This window comes from Staurois parvus, unplaced genomic scaffold (genome assembly GCF_062004578.1).
Source record: "Staurois parvus isolate SC_StPar_1 unplaced genomic scaffold, SC_StPar_1.0 ptg000772l, whole genome shotgun sequence".
In the NCBI taxonomy this organism is placed as follows: Eukaryota; Metazoa; Chordata; class Amphibia; order Anura; family Ranidae; genus Staurois; species Staurois parvus.
Genome location: NW_028318568.1, coordinates 1,321,700 through 1,349,531, shown reverse-complemented (window position 1 = coordinate 1,349,531; position 27,832 = coordinate 1,321,700). Strand labels below are relative to the sequence as shown.

The 27,832-nt window shown below is 45.8% G+C and overlaps 2 protein-coding genes across 3 annotated transcripts in view; one reads left to right on the top strand and one right to left on the bottom strand.

The window, feature by feature from the left end:
• The window catches only part of PIGM (phosphatidylinositol glycan anchor biosynthesis class M), a 92,818-nt gene extending 73,263 nt beyond the window's left edge, over positions 1-19,555 (bottom strand). Inside the window, exon 1 of the mRNA XM_089654522.1 lies at positions 19,443-19,555. The gene's annotated coding sequence lies outside the window, so the exon portion shown is untranslated. The remainder of the gene's footprint in view (positions 1-19,442) is intronic.
• A 58-nt stretch (positions 19,556-19,613) lies between these two features.
• The window catches only part of PDCD6 (programmed cell death 6), a 58,975-nt gene continuing 50,756 nt past the window's right edge, over positions 19,614-27,832 (top strand). The window contains exon 1 of one of the 2 annotated variants that reach the window (XM_089654520.1): positions 19,614-19,837. In XM_089654520.1, the coding sequence (XP_089510646.1) occupies positions 19,764-19,837 (74 nt within the window). In that variant the 5' untranslated portion in view covers positions 19,614-19,763. The remainder of the gene's footprint in view (positions 19,838-27,832) is intronic. The other variant, XM_089654521.1, reaches the window with a different exon arrangement.

The window sequence follows — 27,832 nt, the reverse complement described above, 5'->3', positions numbered from 1 at the left end:
ACGCAGAAGAGAGAGATAATTTGATGTTCAGGGCTTTGCACAGTGCTCTCCAGAATCTGGACGTGAACTGGACCCCTCGGTCCGAGACAATGTCTTCGGGGACCCCATGCAACCTGACTACCTCACGAATGAAGACTCGCGCGGTCTCGGCCGCCGAGGGGGTCTTCTTCAACGGGATGAAGTGGGCCATCTTGGACAAGCGGTCCACGACTACCAGGATTGCCGTGTGGTCTCGGGATGGCGGAAGCTCGACTATAAAGTCTAGTGAGATCTTTTGCCAAGGCCGTTCAGGAATAGGTAAGGGTCGCAGCAGACCCCAAACCTTGTTTCTTGAGGGCTTGTTCTTCTGGCAGGTGACACAGGACCTGACATAGCCCTTACAATCTTTAGCCATGTCTGGCCACCAGAATGAGCGTCGGAGAAGTTCCAGGGTCTTTTCTGGGCCAAAGTGCCCCGCCATTGGGTGGTCGTGGCAATGCCCCAAGACCAGGGTTCGAGCTTCTTCCGGCACCACAATTCGATCTTCCCTCCATAGGAGTCCCCCCTTGTTCTGGAGTGGCCCTCCGCCTGGGGTAGAGAAGTTTGTGGACGCCTCCATTAGCCTGGAACGAAGGTCCGACTGAAGGACCAAGAAGTTACCCGAGGATAGGATGGTGTCAGGTACTGGGGTCTCCTTGGCGTCTTCGTACATCCGTGATAACGCATCCGGCTTAGTGTTCTTTGATCCCGGCCGGTACGTAATATGGAAGTTGAATCTTGAAAAGAATAGTGCCCATCTCGCCTGTCGCGGGCGTAGACGCTTGGCAGTTCTCAGATACTCTAAGTTCTTATGGTCAGTAAATATTAAGATGGGGTGCACCGCACCTTCCAGCAGGTACCTCCATTCCTCTAACGCCGTTTTGATCGCTAGTAGCTCACGGTCACCGATATCATAGTTCCTCTCCGCTGGGGTCAGTTTCCGTGAGAAGAACGCTACCGGGTGGAGCAGTTCCTTGGTGCCTTTTCGTTGGGAGAGGATGGAGCCTACCGCATTCTCCGATGCATCTACCTCCAAGATGTAGGGCAGAGCGGCGTCTGGGTGACCCAAAATGGGTGCCGAAGTGAACAGCTTCTTTAAGGCATCGAAAGCTTCCTGCGCTTCTGGTGTCCATCTGAATCGGGTCCCCAGCTTGGTTAGCTGAGTAATGGGGGAGACCAGACCCGAGAAGTTCTTGATGAACTTCCGGTAAAAATTTGCAAAGCCGATGAATCGCTGGACGCCTTTCCTGTCTGTGGGTTCAGGCCAATCCAGTATTGCAGCGACCTTCTGGGGATCCATCGCGACCCCCGCGGTGGAGATAATCAGGCCCAAGAAGGCAATGCTGGATTGTTCAAAACAACATTTTTCTGCCTTGGCGTACAACCCATGCTGCCGCAGCCGCCCCAATACTTTTGCTACATGTATTCTGTGTTCCCCCAGAGACGGGGAAAAAATCAGAATGTCGTCTAAATAAACGATCACAAAGACATCCAGAAAATCTCTAAAAATATCATTTACAAAATGTTGAAACGTGGCCGGAGCATTACACAACCCGAACGGCATGACCAGATATTCAAAATGACCGAAGCGGGTGCGGAAGGCCGTCTTCCACTCGTCCCCCTCCCTTATGCGAATCAAGTTGTACGCCCCCCTCAGATCCAGCTTGGTAAAAACTACTGCTGACTTTAAACTTTGGAACAGTTCAGGTACTAACGGTAGTGGGTAACGGTTTTTTATCGTGACCCTGTTCAATTCCCTGTAATCGATACATGGCCTTAAGGTTTTGTCCTTCTTTTCAACAAAGAAGATTCCCGCCCCCGCCGGTGAAGTGGAGTGGCGGATGAACCCCTTCTGGAGGCTGTCCTCGATATATTCCTTTAGGGCCCCCAATTCGGGCTCTGAAAGGGGGAAGATTCGCCCAAAAGGAATTTCTGAGCCGGGTAACAGGTCAATGGGGCAGTCATAAGGGCGGTGGGGGGGTAGAGTATCAGCTCCCCGTTTGCTGAACACATCTAGAAACCCATGGTAGGCCGCAGGGATTACTTGTTTTAATTCAGCTTCCACCTCAGAGCACAGGAGGATTTGGGGGGTCCCTGGGCCCGAAGTGCGGCAGTATATCCGACAGTATGGGGAAGGGAACGTGATTACTCCGGTTTCCCAGTCAATCTGGGGGTTATGGGCCCGTAACCATGGGAGCCCCAGAATGACTGGGAAGAGGGGTGAAGCTATAGCATCCAGGCGGAGGAGTTCCTGGTGCTGGCCGGCAATGACAGTGGTGATGGAGGGGGTTTCCTGGTTCACTACCCCCGATTTTATTCGGGAACCGTCGGCCAAATAAATATTGAACCCCTTTTGTTTCAATTGAAGGGGAATACCCTGCTGGTGAGCAAAATTAATATCCACGAAGCAGCTGCATGCCCCAGAGTCAATTATGGCCGATACTTCCACGGTCCTTTCTGGAAGCTGAAAGGAAAGGGGCACCACTAAGTATTGGGATGGACCAACATTGCCAAGGGATAAGGAAGAAGAGGTGCACTTACTCAGTTTCTGCGGGCAGGAACGCGCCATATGACCAGCTTCTCCACAATAGAGGCACAGGTTCTGGGATCGTCTGCGCAGATGTTCCTCTGGGGATAGTTTAGGCCGTGCCAGGCCGAGCTGCATGGGTTCGGGGTTGTCTCCAGGTGGCCGGTTTTGGATGACTGGCCTAGGTGTTTGACTGGGACCCTGAAATGATCCCCAGGGATTTCCATGACCCTGGCCGGACCTCTCAAACCTGCGTTCCCGCAGTCTACGGTCAATTTTAATGGTCAGTGCTATTAGGTCCTCTAAAGTCTCAGGTACCTCCACCCGGGCGAGCTCGTCTTTCAGGCCGTCTGATAGGCCAACACGGAACTGATGCAGGAGTGCGAACTCGTTCCAGCGAGTATCCCCCATCCACCGCCTAAATTCAGATGCGTACTCCTCCGCCGCTCGGCGGCCTTGCCGGAGTGTGTACAGAGTAGCTTCAGCAGAAGCTGCCCGCTGCGGGTCATCATAAAGGATGGCCATAGCATCAAAAAAACTGTCAACCGAACCAAGGTGAGGGTCATCTTTTCCCCGTAATCGATGGGCCCAGTCTTGGGGTTCACCCTGCAGGAGGGATATGACGAACCCCACCTTCACGGATTCAGTCACGAAGGTTCGGGGTTGTAGCTCAAAATAGAGGAGGCAGGACTCGCGGAATGCTCTGAACCGTGTGCGGTCCCCGTGGAAACGTTCTGGTAAGGGTACTCGGGGGTCGGCCGCCGGGAGTGGTGCGAGTGCCCCAGACACCAGCACAGGGGCTGCTGGAGGTGTGGGGACCGCGGCCTGTGGGGCAGGAACGGATATAGTGCAGGCCTGGAATTGAGTTTCAATCTGCTGACATCTATCCTGCAGGGCCGATACGGCCTGTGTCAAATTGGATAGGTGCCTGCAGATCTCCTCCAGCGGCGAGGGACCTCCTCTAGACTCAGTCATGGCCTTCTGGTACTGTAAGGGACCGCCCGGCGGTACTACTAGCACTCCACTGAATAGGCGTCCCCAGCGCACGGAGTCTAAGTCCCAGGGTGCTTGTTCACCAGGGCCCCTGATGGTGGGGATGGACTTGGAGCTCCCTGAGACCAGGTCGTGACTACCGGGTGCGTCCGTCAGTGGTAGTAGTATGCGCAAGGGGCTCCCACGGGGAAGAGTCTGATGTGAGGAGGTCAGAAGACCCCACTGCACGGGATGGATGGATGGATGAGCAGGGTCAGACGGGCCGGGTTGGTAACAGAGAGGGCGGCAAGGTACAAGGCAGCGGGCATAGAATGGTCGGGTCACACGCCAAGTCAGCAACAGCAGGTCAAATCCAATAGGGGGCATACAGGAGAGAGGTCAGGCAAAGCAAGGGTCAGAACAGGCGAAAACAGCAAGGTCAGGTTCAATCCGGGTCAATAACTTACAGGGTACAGGTTCACAGGATTCAGAATGCAGGAAAGACCAGAAGGCACTGAATGACAGCTCAGGGTCGTTTAAATATCCCGCCCTGCGCTGCCATTGGTGCCCAGCGGGCGGCCGCGGCTTCTACTGCGCATGCGCGAACTCGAACGCCGCGGCCGGCCCGGAACCAGTGCTCGAGTCCCTGCGCCGGGCGGCATACTGCGCCTGCGCCGGGACCAACGCGGCGGGGATCGAGGGGATCCCTGACACGGGGGGACCTAGTGAATGACCTGCAGAGAGCTGGGACCAACGTAACAAAGGCTACCATCAGTAACACACTACGCCGCCAGGGACTCAGATCCTGCAGTGCCAGACGTGTCCCCCTGCTTAAGCCAGTACATGTCCGGGCCCGTCTGAAGTTTGCTAGAGAGCATTTGGATGATCCAGAAGAGGACTGGGAGAATGTCATATGGTCAGATGAAACCAAAATAGAACTGTTTGGTAGAAACACAACTCGTCATGTTTGGAGGAGAGAGAATGCTGAGTTGCATCCAAAGAATACCATACCTTCTGTGAAGCATGGGGGTGGCAACATTATGCTTTGGGGCTGTTTCTCCACAAAGGGACCAGGATGACTGATCCATGTACAGGACAGAATGAATGGGGCCATGTATCGTGAGATTTTGAGTGCAAACCTCCTTCCATCAGCAAGGGCATTGAAGATGAAACGTGGCTGGGTCTTCCAACATGACAATGATCCCAAACATACCGCCCGGGCAACGAAGGAGTGGCTTCGTAAGAAGCATTTCAAGGTCCTGGAGTGGCCTAGCCAATCTCCAGATCTCAACCCCATAGAAACCCTTTGGAGGGAGTTGAAAGTCCGTGTTGCCCAGCGACAGCCCCAAAACATCACTGCTCTAGAGGAGATCTGCATGGAAGAATGGGCCAACATACCAGCAACAGTGTGTGCCAACCTTGTGAAGACTTACAGGAAACGTTTGACCTCTGTCATTGCCAACAAGGGATATATAATAAAGTATTGAGATGAACTTTTAATATTGACCAAATACTTATTTTCTATCATAATTTGCAAATAAATTCTTTCCAAATCAGCCAATGTGATTGTCTGGATTTTTTTTCTCATTTTGTTTCTCATAGTTGAGGCCTACCTATGATGCCAATTACAGGCCTCTCTCATCTTTTTAAGTGGGAGAACTTGCACAATTGGTGGCTGACTAAATACTTTTTTGCCCCACTGTATTGTGTGGAGTCACTCTGCAATTGCTCAACTTGGTATGTATTGCTAGAGGGTTTTTTTTTTTTTCTTGGAAGAGTGCATGTGATCAGCACAGGGCCAATCAGTGCTGTTCAGACAGATGGCAGGGGTTCTGCATCTTCCTAGAGCACAATGAAAACTGCTCCTACAAGCTTTAACATGTGCTCTGCTGGACACTGATAGAAGTGGCATACACCCACGGGTCCTTAAAGAACTGAACTCTGTCATTTCAAAGCCAGTGTTTCAAATTTTTAGGGACTCTTTAATGACTGGCATAGTACCACTGGATTGGCGTGAGGTCAATGTGGTGCCTAGATTTAAAAAGGGATCAAAATCTTTACCAAGTAATTATAAACCTGTTAGTTTAACTTCTATAGTTGGGAAGATACTGGAGAGTTTAATAAAAGACCACACAGAGTTCTTGCTGGAAAAAAATATTTTAAGCAACAGACAGCATGGATTCATGAAAGACAGAAGTTTTCAAACAACTCTGATTTCTTTTTATGAGGAGGTGAGCAAAACCTTGGACAGAGGGGTGGCGGTAGACGTGGTATACTTGGATTTTGCGAAAGCGTTTGACACAGTTCCCCACACATGGCTAATGTGTAAGGTAAAGTCTACAGGCTTGGAAAAATCCGTATGTAAATGGAAAAAACTGGCTAAAAGATCGTATTCATAGAGTAGTGGTTAATGATTCATACTCTGAATGGTCTAGGGTTGTTAGTGGTGTGCCCCAAGTTTACCCCCTTCCTGTCCAGGGCAATTTTCAGCGCTATCACACTTTGAATGACAATTGCGCGGTCATGCATCACTGTACCCATATGAATTTTTTACCATTTTTTTGAGACAGATAAAACTTTATTTTGGTGGTATTTATTCACCGCTGGGATTTTTATACTTTTTTTGCTATGTAAATGAAAATGTCCAAAAAGTGTTTTTCTTATAAAATTTTGCATTTTTATTTTTTTTTAATATTATTTATTTTATTATAATTTTTTTTTTTACATACTGTCACCCTAGCAGTACAGTGTCACCATGGTGACACTGTACTACTTTAGGGGGAGTGATGATTTTTTTTTTTTTTTTACACTGATTGCTTTTACACCCATATAGGATGTAAAAGCAATCATTTCTCTTTCTTTCTCTCTGTCTGCATTCTTGCAGCCATTGAGAACTACTGAGCGAGCTGTGATTGGTCACAGCTTGTCACGTGGTACAAGGCTGTCTGTGATAATTCACAGATTTCACACGTAGTAAGCAATGATGTCAGAAGTGACATCTTGTTTACTACTTTGCATGTGACCACTGATTGGCCAATCAGTGATCACATGATCGGGACCTCGTACAGAGGTCCTGTCCGACGATCGGTGTTTCACTGTGTCTGGAGGACTCAGCGGGCACCGGATCGCGGTGCTGCGCGCTCTTGGGGAGTGTGCACAAGCAGGGTGTGGGGAGGCCGTTTATAAACGGCCACCCGACCCTGCACTGCCACCGTCCTGCCGTTTATATACAACGGCTGGTCGGGAAGTGGTTAAGTGTTGGGACCCTTACTTTTTAATATATTTATCAAGGATATAGGGTCTGGGATTAAAAATATTGTTTCAGTCTTTGCAGATGACAGCAAACTGTGCAGTGGAATAACGTCCTTACAGGATGTCTCCAACATACAAGCCGACCTCAATGCACTGTTTAATTAGGCAACTATGTGGCAAATGAGGTTTAATGTTGATAAATGTAAGGTTATGCACTTGGGGGCTAAGAATATGCATGTATTATACATACTAGGGGAGTACCACTGGGGGAATCAATGGTGGAGAAGGATCTGGGAGTTCTGGTAGATCACAAGCTTAATAATGGCATGCAATGCCAAGCTGGGGTTTCTAAAGCGAGCAAAATCCTCTCTTGTATTAAAAGAGGTATAGACTCCAGAGAGAGAGATATCATTTTACCCCCGTACAAATCATTAGTAAGACCTCATCTGGAATATGCAGTTCAGTGTTGGGCACCAATTCACAAAAAGAACATTGGGGAACTGGAGAAAGTGCAGAGAAGGGCAACCAAACTAATAAGAGGCATGGAGGAGATCAGCTATGAGGAAAAATTAAAGGAACTGAATTTATTCTCTCTTGAGAAGAGGAGATTAAGGGGGATATGATCAACATGTATAAATACATCAGTGGTTCATATAGTGAACTTGGTGTAGAGTTATTCACCCTGAGGTCATCACAGAGGACAAGGGGGCACTCTTTACGGCTGGAGGAACAGAGATTTAATCTTCAAATACGGAAAGGTTTCTTCACAGTAAGAGCTGTGAAAATGTGCAATAGACTCCCTCAAGAGTTGGTTTTGGCCAGCTCAGTGGATTGCTTTATAAAAGTCCTGGATTCTTTCTTGGATACACAGAATATAACTGGATATAACATTTATAGGTAAAGTTGATCCAGGGAATATTCTATTGCCACTCAGGAGATCAGGAAGGAATGTTTTCCCCTGCAGGAGCAAATTGGATCATGCTTTGCTGGGGTTTTATTGCCTTCTTCTGGATCAATTGTGGGTATAGGTTTATAACGTTTTTTTTTTGGTTGAACTGGATGGACTTTTGTCTTTTTTCAGCCAGACTAACTATGTAACTATGCAAGTCACAAGACAAGTTAACAACACCTGGTTCGCAAAACACGGTGCATTTGACTGAAGTGGACCACATAGGTGATCCGATTTTAGTGCAGAAAAAACAAAAAAAAAAAACGGTCCTGCAGGTACAGTGTGCAATTTGAGTTGAGCCATACAAAATGAATGACTCAAGCTGTGAGTACATTTGTACTATCCTTGTATTTTAGGGCCACTAAAATTGATAGGTATTGAGGAAGTGACATGAGGAAATATGCCATTTGAAAGCCTGGAGGTGGTCATTGGATTTTCAGGGCCTGTATGTAGCTAGGCTGCCAAAAAGTCTCTCCCATGTGGTATCCCTATACTCGGGAGAAGTAGCAGAATGTGTTTTGGTGTGTTATTCCACATATACCCAGGGCATGCGTGGGCAATATATCACTTAAGTGACAAATGTGATAGGCAGTCAGAAAGTATTCCAATATACAGTGGGGAAAATAATTATTTGATCCCCTGCAGGTTTTTTAAGTTTGCCCACTTACAAAGAAATGAAGGGTCTATAATTTTAAATGATTAAGACAGAATATCAACCCAAAATCTAGAAAAGACAGGATTAAAGGATTAAATGGAATATAACCGAATATAACCGAATCCATTTTGTATACACTAATACAAGATGCTTGTTTAACATACATATGAAGTTTGTACACACTAACAAAACTGTCTATGTCAGCTTCATGTAGAAATAAGTGTTTTTGCAAACTTTACAAAAAAGCAGATAATCTTTACTCTCATTTCCAAAAAGTTGTAACCACAGCTTGGGCATCGGGTCAGAGTATAGCCATGGTCTGGGTGTTAGGCCAGATATTTATTTATTTTTATTTATTTCAGGTACTTATATAGCGCTGTCAATTTACGCAGCGCTTTACACATATATATTGAACATTCACATCAGTCCCTAACCCTCAAGGGGTGTACAATCTAAGGTCCCTAACTCACATTCATACATACACATACTAGGGCCAATTTAGACAGGATCCAATTAACCTACCAGCATGTCTTTGGAGTGTGGGAGGAAACTGGAGCACCCAGAGGAAACCCACACAAGCACAGGGAGAACATGCAAACTCCATGCAGGAGGCGCCATGGTCGGGAATCGAACCCATGAGCCATTTACTGCAAGGCAGATGTGCTAACCACTAAGCCACTGTGCCGCCCTTCAATAGCTAGTCAGGCTCCCACAGACTGGCAATGTGCTCATATGGTGCTCCTAACGACAACTTGTAAGGCTGGAATGCAAAAGACCATCAGCAAGAAGCTTAGTGAGAAGGAGACAACTGTTGGAGTGATTATTCGCAAATGGAAGAAATACAAAATAACCATCTATCGCCCTCAGTCTGGAAGCTCCATGCAAGATTTTGCTTCATGGGGTAAGGATAATCATGAGAAAAGTAAGGGATCAGCCCAGAACTACATGGGAGGAGCTATTGAATGATCTCAAGGAAGTTGGGACCACAGTCACCAAACAAACCATTGGTAACACAATATGCCTCCATGGACTGAAATCCTGCAGCGCCCGCAAGGTCCCCCTCCTCAAGAAGGCACATGTACAGGTGCATCTGAAGTTTGCCAATCAACATCTAAATAATTCAGAGAAGGATTGGGAGAAAGTGCCGTGGTCAGATGAGACCAAAATTGAGCTCTATGGCATTAATTCGACTTGCCGTGCTCGGAGGAAGAAAAATGCTGACCATGACCCTAAGAACACCATCGCTTCAGTCAAGCACGGAGGTGGAAACATTATGCTTTGGGGCTGTTTCTCTACTAACGGTACAGGCCACATTGAGGGGCCAATGGACGGGACCATGTATTGTAAAATCTTGGATGAGAACCTTCTACTTTGAACACTGAAGATGTGTTGATGGGTTTTCCAGCAAGTACTCCTGTGTGCTTTGGGTCCTATATAGATGCTGCTCCTGTGAGCTTTGCTCAACTAAACTGTAAAGTGTTTGATGCACTAAAGTTCCAGGATGGTAAGAGATAAAATCAATGTTTAAATCTGATTGTAAACATTAACATTTGTCAAAACATATGGCCAAGCACACTTAAGGAGAACTAGAAAAGCTACAATTTCTGGGGAAATTGTGTGAAGTGTTCTTGCCTCTACCAGTAGTCTATAACTGGAGTGGGCAGAGTAACTGGGTGGAGTGGCTTGAATAAATATTAAAAATGAAGGCACAGTCGGAGTTTAGAAATTGCCCTTCAAATTTGAGGTGGCTAGAGTGCAGTTTCAATGAATTTCACTGGGCGGAGTGAGTTGCAATCAAATGGTCATATTGTGAAAACTATCAGGATTCCTCCATTCATACCTATGGGACCAATTACACCACAAAAACGCAGATATTTCGTGAACCATTCGGCAAAACGTTCCACAAAGTAATAGCACACCAATCAGGAACAATCCGCACATTTCTGTCTATATTACTGTCTATGTAGTGTAAAAACTGTGGGAGGAGTTAGGGTGGTAAATTTGGCTATAATATTAAGAATATATATGTGAGATAACAGTAAGTGGTCTTGCCATGCAAGAACAGTTAATTATAGCCACAGTTTACACTTCCATTTCATAGCATCAGCCTTCTAAGAAGAATACATACAATAGTTATTTTGGACAAACTAATAAAAGCTTACTTGAAAAATCTTGACTGGTGTCTGTTTGCGGATCATCTCTTTCTACAACTTTCTAGATTACCTGCATGCTTTGCTCCTGAGCTTCTGATCCATCCATAGATTGCTCCATGCTAGGGAACAAGCTCTTTTCCTGATTTAACCCCCCTCCCTGACATGTGCTCTTTCCTGATGCAGTGTTTGTGAGCTCACTCCTAATTTAGGTATTACTGTACTTTGGTTTTGTGCTGCCCTAGGCATACAGTAAGGTCCATAAATATTGGGACATCGACACAATTCTAATTTTTTTGGCTCTATACACCACCACAATGGATTTGAAATGAAACAAACAAGATGTGCTTTAACTGCAGACTGTCAGCTTTAATTTGAGGGTATATACATCCAAATCAGGTGAACGGTGTAGGAATTAAACAGTTTGCATATGTGCCTCCCACTTCTTAAGGGACCAAAAGTAATGGGACAGAATAATAATCATAAATCAAACTTTCATTTTTTTAATACTTGGTTGCAAATCCTTTGCAGTCAATTACAGCCTGAAGTCTGGAACGCATAGACATCACCAGACGCTGGGTTTCATCCCTGGTGATGCTCTGCCAGGCCTCTACTGCAACTGTCTTCAGTTCCTGCTCGTTCTTGGGGCATTTTCCCTTCTGTTTTGTCTTCAGCAAGTGAAATGCATGCTCAATCGGATCAGGTCAGGTGATTGACTTGGCCATTGCAGAACATTCCACTTCTTTCCCTTAAAAAACTCTTTGGTTGCTTTTGCAGTATGCTTTGGGTCATTGTCCATCTGCACTGTGAAGCGGTGTCCAATGAGTTGTGAAGCATTTGGCTGAATATGAGCAGATAATATTGCCGAAACACTTCAGAATTCATCCTGCTGCTTTTGTCAGCAGTCACATCATCAATAAATACAAGAGAACCAGTTCCATCGGCAGCCATACATGCCCACGCCACGACACAACCACCACCATGCTTCACTGATGAGGTGGTATGCTTAGGATCATGAGCAGTTCCTTTCCTTCTCCATACTCTTTTCTTCCCATCACTCTGGTACAAGTTGATCTCGGTCTCATCTGTCCATAGGATGTTGTTCCAGAACTGTGAAGGCTTTTTTACATGTCATTTGGCAAACTCTAATCTGGCCTTCCTGTTTTTGAGGCTCACCAATGGTTTCCATCTTGTGGTGAACCCTCTGTATTCACTCTGGTGAAGTCTTCTCTTGATTGGTGACTTTGACACACATACACCTACCTCCTGGAGAGTGTTCTTGATCTGGCCAACTGTTGTGAAGGGTGTTTTCTTCACCAGGGAAAGAATTCTTCGGTCATCCACCACAGTTGTTTTCCGTGGTCTTCCAGGCCTTTTGGTGTTGCTGAGCTCACCGGTGCGTTCCTTCTTTAAAAGAATGTTCCAAACAGTTGTTTTGGCCACGCCTAATGTTTTTGCTATCTCTCTCATGGGTTTGTTTTGTTTTTTCAGCCTAATGATGGCTTGCTTCACTGATAGTGACAGCTCTTTGGATTTCATCTTGAGAGTTGACAGCAACAGATTCCAAATGCAAATAGCACACTTGAAATGAACTCTGGACCTTTTATCTGCTCATTGTAATTGGGATAATGAGGGAATAACACACACCTGGCCATGGAACAGCTGAGAAGTCAATTGTCCCATTACTTTTGGTCTCTTAACAAGTGGGAGGCACATATGCAAACTGTTGTAATTCCTACATCGTTCACCTGATTTGGATGTAAATACCCTCAAATTAAAGCTGACAGTCTGCAGTTAAAGCACATCTTGTTCGTTTCATTTAAAATCCATTGTGGTAGTGTATAGAGCCAAAAATGTTAGAATTATGTCGATGTCCCAATATTTATGGACCTGACTGTATATATATATATTTATAAGGCATGCCCTAGGCATATATGTATATGATTCTTTCTCCCTCTCTCTTTCTTCTCCCCCCCTTCCTTCTCTCTCTCCCCTCTTTCTCCGCTAGTAGCACATATTTATCCCATTCCTCCTAGCAAATTCCACCCTCCCTTCCCAAAATCCACATTACACTTCCTAGAAAAAGTGGAGAGGAAAGAGCCGAGAGGAGGTGAGCTGTTTTGTTCTCTAGGCTCTCTCTCCTTGTCAGGGACTCCGGGTCTCGCCGCGGCGCACAGGTCTGCGCATGCGCAGATTGCCTAGGCGCACTAATGTGCAGGCACTAGGACCTGGGCATCCGCAATTGCGGCCGCGCATGCGCACTCGCGCAAACGGGCGTGCGCCTGGCACCAATGACGGTGCAGGGCGCACTATTTAAACTGGCCAGGCGGTGACCAGGTTGCCGCAAGGTCTAGTTCCTGTACCCGTGTTCTGAAGTGTGTTCCTGTTGCCGATCCTACTTGTCCTGACATGTGTTGACCTTCTCCTGCTCTGACCCCGGCTCGTCCCTGACTACTCTCCTGCCTGTTGCTATATTGCTATTTGACCTCCCGTTGCTGAACCTTGGCTCGTGACTCGGCTGCTCTCTGTCTACTGCTTGGTACCTACCTGCCTCCACCGTTTCTGACCCGGCTAGTCTGACTACGCTCACTCCTGACTGTCATCCATCCATCCCGCTCAGGACCTGGACTTGTCAGCCTCTTCACATCATGCTCACCCCCGGCATGTACCCTCGGCGGAACCCCTCTACCACAGTTGGGTGCACTCAGGGGTCGCGACCTGGTTTCAGTCTTGCACCAAGTCCATCCCCACCATCAGGGGCTCTGGTGAAAAGGCAGACTGGGACTTAGACTCCGCGTCCTGGGGAATCCCGTTCTGTGAATCACAAGAGATTCCACCGGGCGGTGCCTGACACTCCTGTTGTCCATCCAGCACATAATACACGATCACTGATAGATCATATGGGACTGCACACACACAGTATCATGTACTGGATGGATGACAGTAGAGAGAGCCCAGAGAACACAACACAGCTCACCTCCTCCTGGCTGTTTCCTCTCCGACACTTCTCTGTATGCTCCAGGCTTTCCCCTGGTCCCAGCTCTGAGTGCGGGCAGGGGATGGAGCCAAGTGGAGAGCGGCCACTCAGGAACAACAGGGCACCCTTCGATCCGGCCAGGTCTGTCTCTCCCTCTAGCAGCAGAAAGCTGACGGGAGGGAGAGGGGGAGGGGGAGAAACCAACTTTCAGCTGCTGGAGGGAGAAATACACAGTGCATCCTTCTGCAACTGCTCTTCCCCACCACACCGATCCTCCTGCTGTCCGGGCCACCTACAGGAGTACCGTTGGTACCCCTCAGATGGCAGCCCTGCATGGCTCTGTCCGCCGCTGCTCACCAGGTCCCTTCTTTCGGGGGGGCGGTGCCACCCCCCTAAAATTGCCACCCTAGGCAAACGCCTTGTTTGCCTCGCGGTAGATACGTCCCTGCACCCACTTACCCATATAGGAGGACCTCCTTTGGAACACGTATGCCAGCATGCCCCTGAGGACCTTCTTCTCATCTCGACCATCTATGCATCCCTGAATGGATGGCTTGCCTCAACACTCCCAATGGTAATTAGACTTTCAGTCCCCTTTAGACTGGAGCAAGGCGTGAAAAAAAGTGGCCAAATGCTCTTTTAACACAAACACGCTTGAGGTACTCATGTGGTACTGGGTCCCAACTCGAATTGCACATGCCTACCCTGGAAGTAGTGACAGATGCTTCCACAGCTGTGGGCAGCGGGGGGATGTTCTACATATATGGTAGTCCTGTCCAAGGTTAGTAGGGTTTTGGTCTAGAGCTTTTGGTCTACTACAGACCCACTTTCATTTGCTGATTTGCAAGGATGCTAAATTGACCCTACTCTATTCCCGTGCTTTTCGCCTCACAACAGAAATTGGCCACATACCTCTTTATTTAGGCTAAATGGACCATAGCGCAAGCCTGGAAGACCCAGCGAGTGATCTTTCAGGGGGTTAAAACAAGATCAACTAGTGTGATGCTCCACGAACAAATGTCTAGTATCCTGACTGAGTCCCATGCGAGACAAAGAGAGCGAGGGAGAAAGCGCGCGAAGGAGAAAGAATTGTACACACACTGAACTCACTCTCCGGTCAGAAAAAAGTAAACGCTACTAAAATACCGCATGCGTTTTTTTCTCAAGTCATGCAGTATTTTAGTAGTGACGACCATGTGTTAATGTTTCAGCTGTCAGCGAGCGCCCCCCCCTTCCTGAACCATACCAGGCCACATGCCCTCAACATGGGGGGGACCCAGGGACAACACACATGTGACCCCACCCCATATGACATCAATGATGTCACCTGGGGCGGGGTCACTCGGGTGATGTCCTCAGGTGGCCCTGCCCCTTACATATTTAAGAACTGTCAAGCCAGCTCAGAGGCCTGGAAGCCATAGTCGGGAATGGAACCTTTTTTTTTTTCGGGGCGGCGGGCATCGTGATTGACGTTGGATCTACTGCGGGGGACATTCTTTGAGTTTTCTCTTTTAATAAAGGACTTGTCAAAGACCGTGTCCTGTCTTTTTTCACACTACACTTTTTGTTTTTTATGAATTAGTAGCGGTACCATGTACGCCATACTCATTCACATGGGGGGGGCAGGATCTGGGGGGCCCCTTGTTAAATTTTGGTGTGGGAGTTCCCTTCAAGATCCATACCAGACCCGAAGGGCTTGGTATGGATGGGAGGAGGGACCCCACACAGAATTTTAGTTACTATGGTGCTGGTTTTTAAATGTAATTACTGTTTTTTTTTCTTCACTATAGCTCAGAAATGCATCTGTCACTTTCCCCCCAGCTAAAAGAGAGAATGTTTTCTATTATTTTATTTCCCTGAGTTAAAAGGAACAATGTTTCCTTTTAGTTTCTTAAAAGAAACAAAGTTTCCTTTAACTCCAGGGAAAGCGACAGCTAATCCTGTGAGCTATAGTGAAGAAACAAAAGCCAGCAATTGCATTTAAAAATCAGCACCAACATGCACTTCGTATTGCGAAAAAAATAGTAAACAATTCGTAAACCGAGTATTATTTTCAATGGATTTTCATTTGTAAACCGAAAATTACATTAACTGAGGCATTCGTAAACAGAGGTACCACTGTACACCACTGGGTGGGTGTGGTCAATATTTAAAAGTAAAGCAGAGGGACTGGCAGTAACACCAAGTATTTCACATAAAGGGAGCAATACAAAGAGAACAGGATACTTTTTCATACCAGTAAATAGTACAGCAGGCACATACAGTAAGGTCCATAAATATTGGGACATCAACACAATTCTAATATTTTTGGCTCTATACACCACCACAATGGATTTGAATGAAACGAACAAGATGTGCTTTAACTGTAGGCTGTCAGCTTTAATTTGAGGGTATTTACATCCAAATCAGGTGAACGGTGTAGGAATTAAACAGTTTGCATATGTGCCTCCCACTTCTTAAGGGACCAAAAGTAATGGGACAGAATACTCATAAATCAAACTTTCACTTTTTAATACTTGGTTGCAAATCCTTTGCAGTCAATTACAGCCTGAAGTCTGGAACGCATAGACATCACCAGACACTGGGTTTCATCCCTGGTGATGCTCTGCCAGGCCTCTACTGCAACTGTCTTCAGTTCCTGCTTGTTCTTGGGGCATTTTCCCTTCAGCAAGTGAAATGCATGCTCAATCGGATTCAGGTCAGGTGATTGACTTGGCCATTGCATAACATTCCACTTCTTTCCCTTAAAAAACTCTTTGGTTGCTCTTGCAGTCTGCTTTGGGTCATTGTCCATCTGCACTGTGAAGCGGCGTCCAATGAGTTCTGAAGCATTTGGCTAAATATGAGCAGATAATGTTGCCCAAAACACTTCAGAATTCATCCTGCTGCTTTTGTCAGCAGTCACATCATCAATAAATACAAGAGAACCAGTTCCAGCAGCCATACATGCCCACGCCATGACACTACCACCACCATGCTTCACTGATGAGGTGGTATGCTTAGGATCATGAGCAGTTCCTTTCCTTCTCCATACTCTTCTCTTCCCATCACTCTGGTACAAGTTGATCTTGGTCTCATCTGTCCATAGGATGTTGTTCCAGAACTGTGAAGGCTTTTTTACATGTCGTTTGGCAAACTCTAATCTGGCCTTCCTGTTTTTGAGGCTCACCAATGGTTTACATCTTGTGGTGAACCCTCTGTATTCACTCTGGTGAAGTCTTCTCTGGATTGTTGACTTTGACACACATACACCTACCTCCTGGAGAGTGTTCTTGATCTGGCCAACTGTTGTGAAGGGTGTTTTCTTCACCAGGGAAATAATTCTTCGGTCATCCACCACAGTTGTTTTGCGTGGCCTTCTGGGTCTTTTGGTGTTGCTGAGCTCACCGGTGCGTTCCTTCTTTTTAAGGATGTTCCAAACAGTTGTTTTTGCCACGCCTAATGTTTTTGCTATCTCTCTGATGGGTTTGTTTTGTTTTTTCAGCCTAATGATGGCTTGCTTCACTGATAGTGACAGCTCTCATCTTGAGAGTTGACAGCAACAGATTCCAAATGCAAATAGCACACTTGAAATGAACTCTGGACCTTTTATCTGCTCATTGTAATTGGGATAATGAGGGAATAACACACACCTGGCCATGGAACAGCTGAGAAGCCAATTGTCCCATTACTTTTGGTCCCTTAACAAGTGGGAAGCACATATACAAACTGTTGTAATTCCTACATCGTTCACCTGATTTGGATGTAAATACCCTCAAATTAAAGTGGACAGTCTGCAGTTAAAGCACATCCTGTTCGTTTCATTTCAAATCCATTGTGGTGTATAGAGCCAAAAATGTTAGAATTGTGTCGATGTCCCAATATTTATGGACCTGACTGTATCAGGAATATAAAATGTTGGGTTTACATATTCTTTAATGCTATAGTATAACCCAAAAATTCTAAACTCAAATCTTTGTGCTCAGATTGAATAATACATAAAAAGCAGCTAACACAGAAATGGCTACAATCCGTCAAACAATATATAACAAAAAACGTGCAGCACTAAAATAGTGTTAAAGTCCATAAATTGTATACAAAAGTCTGCGCTCAAATAAACTAATTGAGTGAAACCAAACCATCAAAAAAGGACGGAAAAACCCACATACAGCAAATTAAAAATGGAGGGAGAACACACCTCTAAGATCCTGCTGAAAATGATAGACATTGGGCTTCTGTATTAAAAAGCCAACAGCACTTTAAGGGTTAACACCAAACAATTCCCCAATGTGTAGCACAGAGATGGATCTGCCTGTGGCTCCGCTCCAACTCCTGTCTAGCCAGGAAAAAGGCTTCAGACCAGAGCCATCAGGAGAGGAGCTAAGAAGACCTGTTGTGGTACCTGCTCACCTCTACCAGGAAGAAAGGACGGGCGGGCTTGCATCGGTGAGGAAGCAGTTCTCTAATGGAAGCACCTAGGCGGGGTGGCAGGCGGTCTGTCACATGTATTATAAATTACAGTTTTTATGCTACAGGCCTCAGGGCCTAGCCAGTGCACAGCCACGTTTTTTATTTTTTATTTATTCAACTTATTTTTCTCCCACGTTTGTTCACTTTCACTCACTGTGTGTGTTTTCTTTTCTCACGGATGGTAGGGTGTGGGTCCTCGGGCCTACCCTGAAGTCTAGGGGGAGGATGTGTGGCCTTTTGGTTCCTTCCTCCCCTGTCCCTAGGGGGTTTTCTCTTCGGGAGAGCCCCCTTACCAAGTCCTTGGTGGCTGGTTTTGGGTAGGCACAAGGAAAGGGGTCCACCAGGCCTTTTGGCTAGGAGGACCACACGGGAACCTTAATCCCTGAGCTTCGTGCCCCGGGGGATCAGGGTAGAGATCCTACCCCTTCGGGGGGTGAACAAAGCACACCCCTAAGTGCAATTTTTTGTGTTGGTTTTGCACTAGCATGTTTTTTGTTCACTTACGGGTTTTTCGTACGTCCGCGGACTTAGAAAAAAAACCATGTATTATAAATTACAGTACGGATCTAACAGTGGAGTTGGAGCGGAGCCACAGGCAGAACCGTCTCTGCACTACACATCGGAGAATTGTTTGGGGTTAAAGCGTTACTAAACCCAGGATCCTGCATTCACTATATTAAGTCTCCCACAATACACGCAACATGGAAATGCAATTATTTTAGTAAATACAAACTGATAAATACCTTTTCTCATCAGCAGTAAGAGTATTGTGACTTCCATCAGTGTTCAGCAGAGCACTGGTTAAAACTTGTAGGAGGAGTTTTATTTCTGCTCTAGGAGGATGCAGAACCCCTGACCTCTATCTGGACAGTGCTGATTGGCCCTGTGCTGATCACATGCACTTGCCCAAGAAAAAAAAAAAACAACTCTCTACCATTACATACTAAACATGTGCAGTATGGCTACAGGTTCAGTTTGTCTTATCAGGAGATAAGACCTGGACATTTGAACAAGAGGCGGATCAGAGAAGACAGGATCAAACAGCCTTTTTTACACAATGCAGAGGATTAACCCCTTAGGTTCCACAGTGAGTATAACAAGCATGCTTTATTACATATACAGACTGATTTTACTGTTGTGGGTTTAGTAACACTTTAACCCCTAAAGCGCTGGTGGTTTTTTTAATACAAAAGCCCAATAGTTGTGATAAGAGCTCTTAGAAGGCTGTCGGTTTCACCAGGATATTAGAGGCGTCATCTCCCTCCTTTTTGGGTTTCTCCGTCTCTTTCGATGGTTTGGCTTCACTCACTCAGGTATGAGCACGGACTTCTGTATACAATCACTGCACTTTATTTGGCGCAGCCCTTTTTTTGTTATGTATAGTATACCCCAGGCTGCTATGTATTACAGACATGTATCTTTGGAATCCGTATGTTTTTAAAAACCGACACTGAACTAGTAATCCCCTTAGATTATACTCCGTGGCTACGCACCATTCATCGACCACAAGGACACTTCCTCCATGTCTGCAGGCGCTCTGTTAGTTTGGATTTTCCCTCCGCCCACACTGCCCTCTCTGGAAGCACACGGAAATCACATGACATGACGTAACCTGACGCAGCGGAGGAAGAATCTGAGCTTGGCGGAAGTGCGGGCAGGTGGGTGAAGGGGCGTGGTTGTGAGGTCTTCCGGGTTGACCCAGGCAGTTTAGACTGGGCGACGGCTGACTGTTGCTGTGTTTGCAGGGAGGTGCGCTGTGTGTGGCGGAGCAGACGAGGAGATCCTTCGGTACGTGTAGAAGGCAATCGGAGACCATGGCTTACTACAATAACCAGCCCCGTCCTCGTGGCGTTCCTGATCAGAGCTTCCTCGTCAGTGTCTTCCAGAGGTAAGTGTCTGTACCTTCCTGCTCCTAGTCATGGTACACGTTGTCTGGCCGGTTTCTTGTGTCTGCTATCTCCCTCAAATAAACTTTTTTTTTTTTTTCTGGCTGAAACACAGAAATGTAATGTGAATAAAGTCTGTATTTCCGTCCCCAGCATTCAGGCTACGTTCACACTAGCGTTGTGTGCAGGCGGCAGAGAGGCGTTTGGGAAGCGTTTTTGCTGCTTCCCAAACGCCTCTGCCAATTCTTCACATTACAGCAGATGGTGCTGTTCTCACGGGAGCGTTTGCGTCGCGGCAAAACGGACGTCTCTGGTCGAGTCAGGAGGCGTTGAAGCCTCTTATTCTAGTCTATGGTGCTGCTCCGCAAACGCCCGGCCGCCGTTTGCGGTGGTGACGTGGTTGCGGGACGTTTGCGGAGCGGTAACACCATTCAAACTGCGTTATAGGCGTTTGTGGGGCGTTTTTTATGCTCGGCAAACGCCTAGCAACCGCCGCTAAACCGCACATGCGGCGTTTGCCAAGCGTTAAAAAAATGCTCCACAAACGCCTGACCAACGCTTGCCAAACGCTATAGGGGCGTTTGGCAAGCGTTTGTAAAATAGCCAAGTGTGAACGAGCCCTAATGTGATGTCTGTTAGCTCCTGATCACATCCAGGGGCAGACTGACCATTTGGAAACTCGGGCACTGCCCGGGGTCAGTAGGGGGCCCCATGAGATGCCCCTGGTACCTTTTTCATAGGCTTTTTTGCGTTTGGGCAAGGACACAGGGGCCCCATGATCCCCTATTGCCTGGGGGCCCCATGATTTGTCAGTCCGCCCCTGATGACATCTCTGCTCAGTCTTCTTCTGGGTGCTCCATCTTTAGCCATTTGGACTGGCCTGCCTGGGGTGACACAACGTATACGTATCTGCACGTGTGGTCGCTTTGGACGGCGTATCTTCCACACACATGCCCAAGTCTTCCCGGCACCAATGCGTTGTGAGAATGTACACTGATCTGCGTATCATGACTCGGTGTATGTAAGGGGACCCCAGCTGTCTTCCTATGAATGGACATTGTTTATTTAGTCATCGGTCACACTGATGTGTGCAATTTCTGACGACTTCAAATGCTACTTGTGAAGTTTTTCAATGATTTCCTGCAATTTGCAGTGCGTTTTCCATTATGTTCTATGTATGTTTGAGGTGATTGTAGCCGTATTAGTGCATTTGCGACAAACAATTGAGTTCTGTCCGTGATACTTTTTTTTTATTTGCGCTAACATACAATTTTGAGGACAAGCTTTCGGGTATGTCCCCTTCTTCAAAGTCCAAGCAGTACTGTACAAATCACAAAGTTTCAGCAGAATGTTAGAAGAGATGGAAAAAAAAAACAAATCAAAAAAACCATTCTGCTGAAACTTTGTGATTTGTACAGTACTGCTTGGACTTTGAAGAAGGGGACATACCCGAAAGCTTGTCCTCAAAATTGTAAGTGCAAATAAAAAAAGTATCACGGACAGTACTCCATTGTTTGTCGCAAATTTTATTATTTCAGGTACTTATATAGCGCCATCAATTTACGCAGCACTTTACATATATATTGTACATTCACATCAGTCCCTGACCCTCAAGGGGCGTACAATCTAAGGTTCCTAACTCACATTCATACATACACATATTAGGGCCAATTTAGACTGGATCCAATGAACCTACCAGCATGTCTTTGGAGAGTGGGAGGAAACCGGACTACCCAGAGGAAACCCGCACAGGGAGAACATGCAAACTCCAGGCAGGTGGTGCCATGGCTTGGATTCGAACCAACGACCCTAGTACTGCCAGGCGGAAGTGCTAACCATTTAGCCACTGTGCTGCCCGCAAATGCACTAATACGGCTACAATCACCTCAAACAAAGTTTTAGCAGAATGTTAGAGATGTGGGGGATTGAGAAAAAAAGGCAGAAAGAAACACAAGCCTAAGGTTAGCCTAGAGATAAGATACAGCAAAGCAAAGGCTGGGGGAGGGGGAACAGTACTGCTTGGACCTTGAAGAAGGGGACACTCCCCCGAAAGCTTGTCCTCAAAATTGTATGTTAGTGCAAATAAAAAAAAGTATCACGGACAGTACTCAATTGTTTCTGTTCTATGTATGTGAAACTGCAACAAAAGTACAGAAAAAGTAATGAAGGAACTACTAGAAATCGCACATGGTAAGACACTGACATTCACATTCATCAATTTAAATTCGAAAATTGCATCGGTGTGACCGGGCACTTACACACATAGCGTGGCTTGGCCCTTCCCCCCTCTCTCTCATTGGCCTACTGGCTGTGATTGACAGCATCAGGAGCCAATGGCTTTAGCTGCTTTGTGAGCCAATGGTGAGAGAGACCAGGCGCTCATGCACAACGCTGGATCGAGTTGGGACTTGGGTAAGTTTTAGGGGGGGCCGGAGGGGGTAGCTGCACCCAGAAGGTTTTTTCATGCATAGAATTCATGAAGGTGGAAAAACTTTATGCCTTAAAACAATAGGCAAAACTTTTTTTCTTTTCATTTTGGATAGAGCAAGAGAGGCTTATAACTTGTGTCAAATTTTTTTTCCGCCATCTATGTGCCATTGCAGAGATTTCTCTTCACTTCCTGTCTCATAGTCAAACAGGAAATCCCTTCAAATTAAGGTAATTCCTCAGGTCACCAGATCTAATGTCCTCATTGGAAAATTTTATTTTCTGAGGACAACCCAAAATTTGTGATTTTCTTTTACTTTCATGATAATGGTATACAGGGCAAATAGGGAGGGCGAATTTCCTTAATGGGGGGGCATTGAACATTGACATGTGAAATATCTATTCAGACAGCAGCCAAATAACCTACCAGCATGTCTTTGTGGGAGGAAACCAGAGTAGCCAGAGGACACTCACACAGGCACAAGGAGAACATGCAAACTCCACGCAGGTTGTGCTTTATGCAGCAAAGCTGCACTTCCACAGTTCTCTAGGCGAGAATTTCTGCCCCCACTTGTGCGCAGATGTGCCATGGGTCTTTGGTATCAGGAGAGTCCTTCTGCACACGTGCAGCGCCCCCCCCCCCCAGCATCGGAGCACGTGTGGGGATTCCTATACACTCGCAAAGACTTCGACCAGGGAAGGCTGAAAACTTGTCTTTGTGTGCGCGCGCGTGCGTGGTATATCGGCTGCATGTGTGCAGATGTGTCGATGGGTTCTGCCAGATCCCGATCGCTGGGCTGAGCCCGTGGGTACTTCTTTCATGTACCATAATGGAGGTGCCTGGGGGGGGGGGCTAGCCTTCTGGGAGGCTTCCGACAAATATTTGCTGTAATTGCCTCTAGTTTAGTTATCTACAAACTGGAGGAAATTATTTTTGAATTTGCTGCAGCAGTTGGTCCTAGAGGCCTCCTCACCACTGAATCCTTATTTTTTTTTTTTTTTCCCAGTGAAATAGTTTCTTCCTGTATTTTTCTACTTCCTTGTAACATCCTCTGAGCTGCCGAACCTCTCCTTTTCCCACTCATTACTGTTTGTTAGAAATGAGCAGTGCAAGTTAGTTGCAGCCATGTGCTCTGTTCTATGCATACTGCCGATCACATAGTCCATAGTACATCTCCGGATCACATAGTCCATAGTACATCTCCGGATCACATAGTCCATAGTACGTCTCCGGATCACATAGTCCATAGTACGTCTCCGGATCACATAGTCCATAGTACGTCTCCGGATCACATAGTCCATAGTACGTCTCCGGATCACATAGTCCATAGTACGTCTCCGGATCACATAGTCCATAGTACGTCTCCGGATCACATAGTCCATAGTACGTCTCCGGATCACATAGTCCATAGTACGTCTCCGGATCACATAGTCCATAGTACGTCTCCGGATCACATAGTCCATAGTACGTCTCCGGATCACATAGTCCATAGTACGTCTCAGGAGTGACCGAGAGAGGGTGGCTGAGTTTCCACCAACTGCCCTACACCTCTTATAGTGGCTAGAGATCTCTAGAGTGGTGCCAGCAGCAGGAAAGACGAGCTCTTCAGATCAGTGTGAAGCAATACACTGGACATTATAGTATATGGCTGCTTTCACACTGATACACTGCTGTTTACCCACACCGTAGGTGCAGTGCAGTGTACCTGCAGCTTTCCTGCGGGTTTGCTGCACTTAGCCGTAGACTTTTCTATCATGCGGGTTTGGTGCACTTTCTGAAAGCACACCAAAACTCCTGAGTGCAGGAGTACAAAAAACAACTAAATTCACCTACGAACACCTATACTAGCACCTAACCAGGGGTGGACTGATCATTTGGAAACTCGGGCACTGCCCGAGGGCCCGGGGTCAGTAGGGGGCCCCATAAGATGCCCCTGGTACCTTTTTCATAGGCTTTTTTGAGTTTGGGCAAGGACACAGGGGCCCCATGAGTTGTCAGTCCGCCCCGCACCTAACTAGCAGGGTGCTACATTTGCTGCTGTAAGTGACTCAACCACAGGGTTTTACCACCCCTCAACTTTACGTATGAATGAGCCCTAAGAATGCCACTGCCGAATGCAACTAATGGCTCATTTAAAAATGCAGCAGGCACTGCAGCTCCTCTGAAAAGTGATCCGAACGAGATTGAAAGGTAGCGAGGAGGCGATACGTTGCCTCCTCACCACCTGATTTAAACCCATGATTGTCGTCTAATGCACGCGAGTACGACTCGGTAGTACGACAATTTAAATCAGGTGTGAGGAGGCGACGCTGTGCCCGGGGATCTTTGACTTCTCCCATGTTGTTCAGGTAGATCTCCACCTTTTTAAGGTTGCCTACCCTTGCTCTAAGAGTAAAAGTCAGTTCACAGCAGGAAAAAAAGGAATTTGGAGGAGACTGAGAGCAGTAGAAGGTTCTTTTTGAGTTTAGAATACACTTGAATAGACTTTTCTTTGTTTTAAACCAAAGTTTAGTGTCCAGACTTTAGGCTAAATGTACTGCTGCACCTTCAGCACAGTATGAGAGCTCTGTGTGGGAAAGGCGGAGGAGAAAGGAGCAACAGAGCTGGTATTGTATGTCTTCACAGTTCTGCGGATTGGCGTGATTTATTGCTTTGGAATGCAGCACAAGGCTTTACCTGCATGTAAAGACTAAGCAGCCTTTCAGAACTGACTAGGGTTGACCAGTGTGGAGGGCTGGAAGACAAATGTTACAATGCAGTAGGTTAGAGCAGAGACTCGCAACACTGTATTTTCTTTTTTTTTTTTTTTTATGCTGACAGATCCTATTGGAGTGTGGAAGAGGATTTCGCCTCTGTTTTGTTCTCTGTAGTACTGAAACTTTCTGGGGTGTTGGGGTGAGCACTGTTGGGCTACTTTCACACTGCTCCATTCTGTGTTTTTGCTGCATCTGTGAAAAAAGGACCTATGACTCAAAAAAAACAATTCAGAACGCAACCATGGGTGCATTGTTGATGCATTTTCCATTCATTTAAATGGAGAGGTAAATGTTTGGTGCGTGTGTTTTTTTTTTTTTTTTTTTTTTTTTTGTTACCGCACCAAAAATGCAGCTTGTGAGACTGAAAAACGCATCGGACCCTCAACTGACAAGTGTGAAGAGTTCAAAGCGTTTAATGGTCATGTGTTTGTTTTTTTTGTTTTTTTTTAAACACAAAAATGGAAGAAAAACTGATCAGTGTGAAAACAGCCGTAAGCTGGCTATACTGTAGTAGATTTCTGAATGAACATTTGTACGATTTGTACGAACATTTTGAGCAAAATTTCTTTTGTACTACATTTGTTCAGCCATCGAATGTACAAAGTATTTAAGAATGTATCTGTATTACTATTACAATGCTGATGTTCTAATATGAGAGTGTATGCTGTGAAAATGGATTTCCTTTAAGGCTTTGTTCACACAAGCGCTGAGACCCATACATCAAGAAGAGCCATTTGTTTATCTCTTTGGAGTAGTACGGAACGGTGTGCCACTAGGCTATATAAGTGAAATGTCAAATCCAGAAAACAGTGCCACTCAGTAACATCCTATGTTCAATAGTGTTGCAAATGTGTAAAATCAAATTATTACCGATCCCACAAAAAATATTTGTGAATAAACAAAAATTCTTCACATGTCAGTCCACCACATGCTTGTCACTGTTCTAATTTCCTCCACTTCCAATAGATCAAATAAAATTGTGTGCTTCATGTTCCCCGTTAAGGTATACAGTTTGGTAATTCACAAGATGGCATTCCGCTCACTCACTGTCTTGTGTCATGATGTCATCAGCTCCTCCCTACATGTTACATCACAGCATCACGTGACTTTGTTGAATAGTGCGTGTTTTTATGAGTGGAATTTTTAAAAAAATATTGGTGGGAATAGAGAGTGCTATGACTGTTCATGGTTTTTTAAATTTTTAATGGCATTTCTCCTGTGGAGTGCCCAGGGTGGATATGGATTGGGAGACCTGGATGCTGCAGAGGGAGAGACCGGTTGTGGCTATATTGATCTTGGGTTAAAGAGGAAGGTGCATTAGACCAGGGGCGGACTGACAACTAATGGGGCCCCCGGGCAATAGGGGATCATGGGGCCCCTGTGTCCTTGCCCAAACGCAAAAAAGCCTATGAAAAAGGTACCAGGGGCATCTCATGGGGCCCCCTACTGACCCTGGGCTCTCGGGTAGTGCCCGAGTTTCCAAATGGTCAGTCCGCCCCTGCATTAGACCTAATATTTTTAGGTCGTATAAAGAAGGCGAGGTCATTGGATTACTGGTGTTGGGATTGTACAATATATGGTGAAATCCCTTGTACTATTGGAAGTGGAGGAAATTAGAACACAGTGTGGAATACATGAAATAGAAGATTTGTTTATGTATAAAAGAAGGACACTGACAGAATAACATGGTTGACTGATAATATTTTATTTCAGGACTTATGTGAATAAATATCACTTATTTTATAAATATTTTTGTGGGATTGCAAATAATTTAACACATATACAGCGCTATTGGACCGCATGACACTGTTTTATGGATTTGGCATTTCACTAGTATATGTGGGAATACACGGGAGTTTCAGTACATACAGAGATAAAACTAGGGAGGGGTTTGTGAATAATTGTAATGGCATATTATTTCTTTTTTTCCTAATTGTTTTATTATTGCAGTTTGTTATGCAGGCCATAGATGGGTCGAAAATCGGCCGATTTTTCGGCCGAAAATAAAATCGGCCGATTTTCGGATCATTAGTGGGCTAATTGTTCGGCCGTTTTTTGGTATTTTCGCAGATTTTTTTTATCAGTAAAGTTGGAAAAAAATCGTCCGATTTTGCCGATCGGCCGATTTTCGCGGCAATGATGGGCAAATCGGCCGATCTTTTTACCGATAAAAAAAATCTGCTCATGAGCCGTGACCTGCAAGAGGAAGACAAAAAGAAGAAGAAAAAAGAAGAGGAGATGATGATGAAGAAGAAGAAGAAGAGGAGGAAGAAGAATTCCAGTCTGGCAAAAATGTCCCTGCAGAGAGCTCCACTATTTCTTTGACAGTTCCTTGACATTTATACAATGTACAATTGTACAATGTATCTATTTGTTTCCTAATAAAAACATCTGTATCCTAAATGGATACAAATACATTGTTGCAGCTGCTATAAATGTCAAGGAACTGTCAAAGAAATAGCGGAGCTCTCTGCAGGGACACTTTTTGCCGGCTGTAGACAGGATGAAAATCGTCCGATTTTTTTTTTTTTTTTTTTTTTTTTTTTTTTACCGTTGCTTTTAACGTCAACCGCTTGAACGACCGATTTTTCGTTTTTCAAAAGAAAAATCGGCCGATTTTCGACCCATCTATGGCCTGCATTAGGCTGGCCATACATTATACAATTATCTGGAGATTTTTGGTTTAGATTTACCAAAAACCATATAATAGGAGGACAAACCTAAACAACACTTTCAGTTGTATCCAATTAGGCAGGCCCTTGCACTACACAGTTGAAGGTAAATCTAAAGGAAATTGGGCAGAAAATTGGAAG